Source organism: Triticum urartu, chromosome 5 (genome assembly GCF_003073215.2).
Source record: "Triticum urartu cultivar G1812 chromosome 5, Tu2.1, whole genome shotgun sequence".
NCBI classification, from domain to species: Eukaryota; Viridiplantae; Streptophyta; class Magnoliopsida; order Poales; family Poaceae; genus Triticum; species Triticum urartu.
This window is the reverse complement of record NC_053026.1, coordinates 653,288,207-653,291,056: the sequence shown is the minus strand read 5'-3', so window position 1 is coordinate 653,291,056 and position 2,850 is coordinate 653,288,207. Positions and strand designations below refer to the sequence as shown.

The 2,850-nt window shown below is 47.1% G+C and overlaps 1 protein-coding gene across 1 annotated transcript; it reads right to left on the bottom strand.

Annotated features, from left to right (window-relative positions):
• Positions 1 to 53: 53 nt before the first annotated feature.
• LOC125506510 (calcineurin B-like protein 1) lies at positions 54 to 1,829 on the bottom strand. Its single transcript, XM_048671314.1, has 2 exons — positions 1,330 to 1,829; positions 54 to 1,189 (listed from the first exon to the last, which is right to left on the bottom strand). The coding sequence occupies exons 1-2, from the start codon at positions 1,412 to 1,414 to the stop codon at positions 972 to 974; spliced, it is 303 nt and encodes a 100-aa protein (XP_048527271.1). The 5' UTR covers positions 1,415 to 1,829; the 3' UTR covers positions 54 to 971.
• Between the last annotated feature and the right edge of the window lie 1,021 nt (positions 1,830 to 2,850).

Below are 2,850 nucleotides of genomic sequence, written 5' to 3'. Positions count from 1 at the left end.
GGCAATTGATGCTTCAAGAAATGGAAACTATATCAAACTTTTTTTAATGAATCCAGATCAGGAAACGAACACCTGACCCCCTTCATTTAGAAATATTCTAAACTGCATAAAATACACGCCAGCCTGTCTTACAAATTTATGAGGCTGACACCAACCAAAAGAATAAATTTTCCTAAAACAGGGTTTTAGAAAATGACTGTACTGTGCTGTGAAATTGTCCTGTCGAAAAGGAAAATCTTATTTGATAAGCATTAGGTGCGGTCCACGCACTTGTATGATGGCTACAGATGCACATGATGCTTACAAAAATGGAGACCATATCAAACTTTTGAAAAATAATGAATGCTGATCTGGAAACAAACACATCACCCTCTTGATTTAGAAAGATTCTAACTGCACCAAAGAGACGCCTGGCTGTCTTTGTTACAAAGTTATGAGGCCGGCACCAACCAGAAAACGGCAGTTTCCCTAAGCAGGGTTTTAGAAAACGCCCGGACCACAGAGCCGGTCCATTTTTCAAACATTGAAATAAACTATGTGTTTTACCAACAAAAGAAAAACATGGCAAGCAGGGCATGTATGTGATAGGCATTAAGCCCAGTGTAATATATTCAGCGTGGCGCAAAACTCTGCTCTCTCTGGTGGAAACAGGACAATCTTATGTGATAAGCATTAGGCGCAGTCCACAAGCTTGTATGATGGTTATAGACGGACGTGATGCTTACAAAAAAACGAAACCATAACAAACTATTATATAAAAATATAAATGGCTGTACGTAGATGAGGAAACGAACACATGGCCGTCTTCATTTTTAGAAAGATTGTAACTGCATCAAAGAGACAAGGACACGGCAGCCTGTCGTTGATACAAAGTTATGAGGCCGACAGTGACCAAAAACAACAACTTCCTTAAACAGGGCTTTAGAAAATGACTGGACCATCGTACCCTAAAAAAAGACCGGACCACAGGGCTAGTTGTGTTTTTTTGTGCAACACTGTAATTTATGATTAATGTGTTTCCCAGGGAAGGTAAGAAAATAAAACATGGCAAGCAGAGCAGGGGATGCATACAAAGATGGAAGATTTGGTGTGCTGCTGCTTACTACCTTGTTGATGAAGCCGTCGTCGATGACGGAGCCGCTGATGGTCTTGAAGAGCTCGAAGAGCGCCTCCACCTCGCTGACGCTGACTGCAGCAGATCAAGAAACAGAGAGAGAGAGAGAGAGAGAGAGAGAAGAAAAAAGACAATGGAACACATGTGGTGAGTGAATTAATTAAGGTTTGACTAGTGGAATAGTGAAATTGGTAGGTGGTTACAAACAAACATACATGCGGTCTGGGCGGCGAGCTGCATGGGGTCGTCGTAGCCCGGGTAGCGCCGCCTGGCCCTGGCCGTGGAGTGGAAGCACCCCATTGTTTGTTTCCCCCTCTGGTCCTCCTCCGCGATTTTCGGAATGGGGGCGGAATCGCACAGGCCGCTGCCGCTAATGCTGGAACCCGCGGCGAGTCTGGGCGGAGCAGGCCGCTGATTGGGTCATCGGACGGCGGCGGCAGGAGTGGGTAATTGGAGGAACAGAAGGGGCGAGAGCTAGCCGCTGACGGAAGGGAAGGGAACCCTAGGTAGGTCGCTGGTTGGTGGGCGGCGGGCAGGACTGGAGGCGGCAGGGAGGCTGTATATAATGGAGGGGGGAGGACCGCTGGAGACGGTCGCCGGAGGGGCTGCCGCCGCTCGCCGGCGCCGCTGGCTACAATTGTTTGGGGCCGGGCGGGGCGGGGCGGGGTGGGGTGGACTCCTCCTCACTGTTCCGCTCTTTATATGCAGGGGGTTGGTTGGTGAAGGGAATCTTGTTGTTTGTTTTTCCACCCACACAAGAGAAGAGAAGAGAAGATTTGGAGGAGTTAATTCGGTTGCTTAACAGCCAAGTCCAAGTGTCTGTGCACCACCAAAACCAAAACCAAAACCAGTGGTGCGGTGCTGCGTCAATGTGCTGCAGTCAGTGCACGCGCGTTGGACCTCACCTGGGGGTGGACAAGATGAGAGGAGATCCACCCTGGCGTCTACTACCACCAATGCCTCATAATTCAACCAAATATCCCCAATTTACCAGCTATGATCAATGCAGGTAGGGCCGGCAACATCTATCTATAGTGATACTCCTTTGTTTGTACTAGTAATTTTGTTTGTACCCTTTCTTTTTTTTCAACCGTAAAAATGGATGTTTGGAACCGGGTCCGTTCTACTTCCTCCCTCCGTGTACACGGATCTTTTCTCAACCTGATACTAGAGGCGGCACGCAGCGGGGTGATTTCGCGGATTCGCAAGTTTGGAAACGGGCAAAGGCCGCCCATTTGTAACCCTTCTGAAGGTGGAATGTTGTAACGCTTTCCGCTTCCCCCGGCCTTCTTTTAGTGCACTCTCTCTGTTATATTAATGGTTACCCATTTAGATTTTGATTTTTCACAAGATCTGCCAAAGATATGATTTAAGGTGGAGTTCATTCGGTTTCTTGACAAGAAAGTGTGCTCTAGACAAACAAATCAGTGGTGTTGCTTCAAAGCAATGCCGAACCTGGAGAGCCACCCTGGCATCTATCAATGCTACATCATAACTGAAGAAATTATTTTGAATTTACCAGCTATGATCAATGCAGCTAGGGCCGGCAACATCTATCTATAGTGATACTCCTTTGTTTGTACTAGTAATTTTGTTTGTACCCTTTCTTTTTTTTCAACAGTAAAAATGGATGTTTGGAACCGGGTCCGTTCTACTTCCTCCCTCCGTGTACACGGATCTTTTCTCAACCTGATACTAGAGGCGGCACGCAGCGGGGTGATTTCGCGGATTCGCAA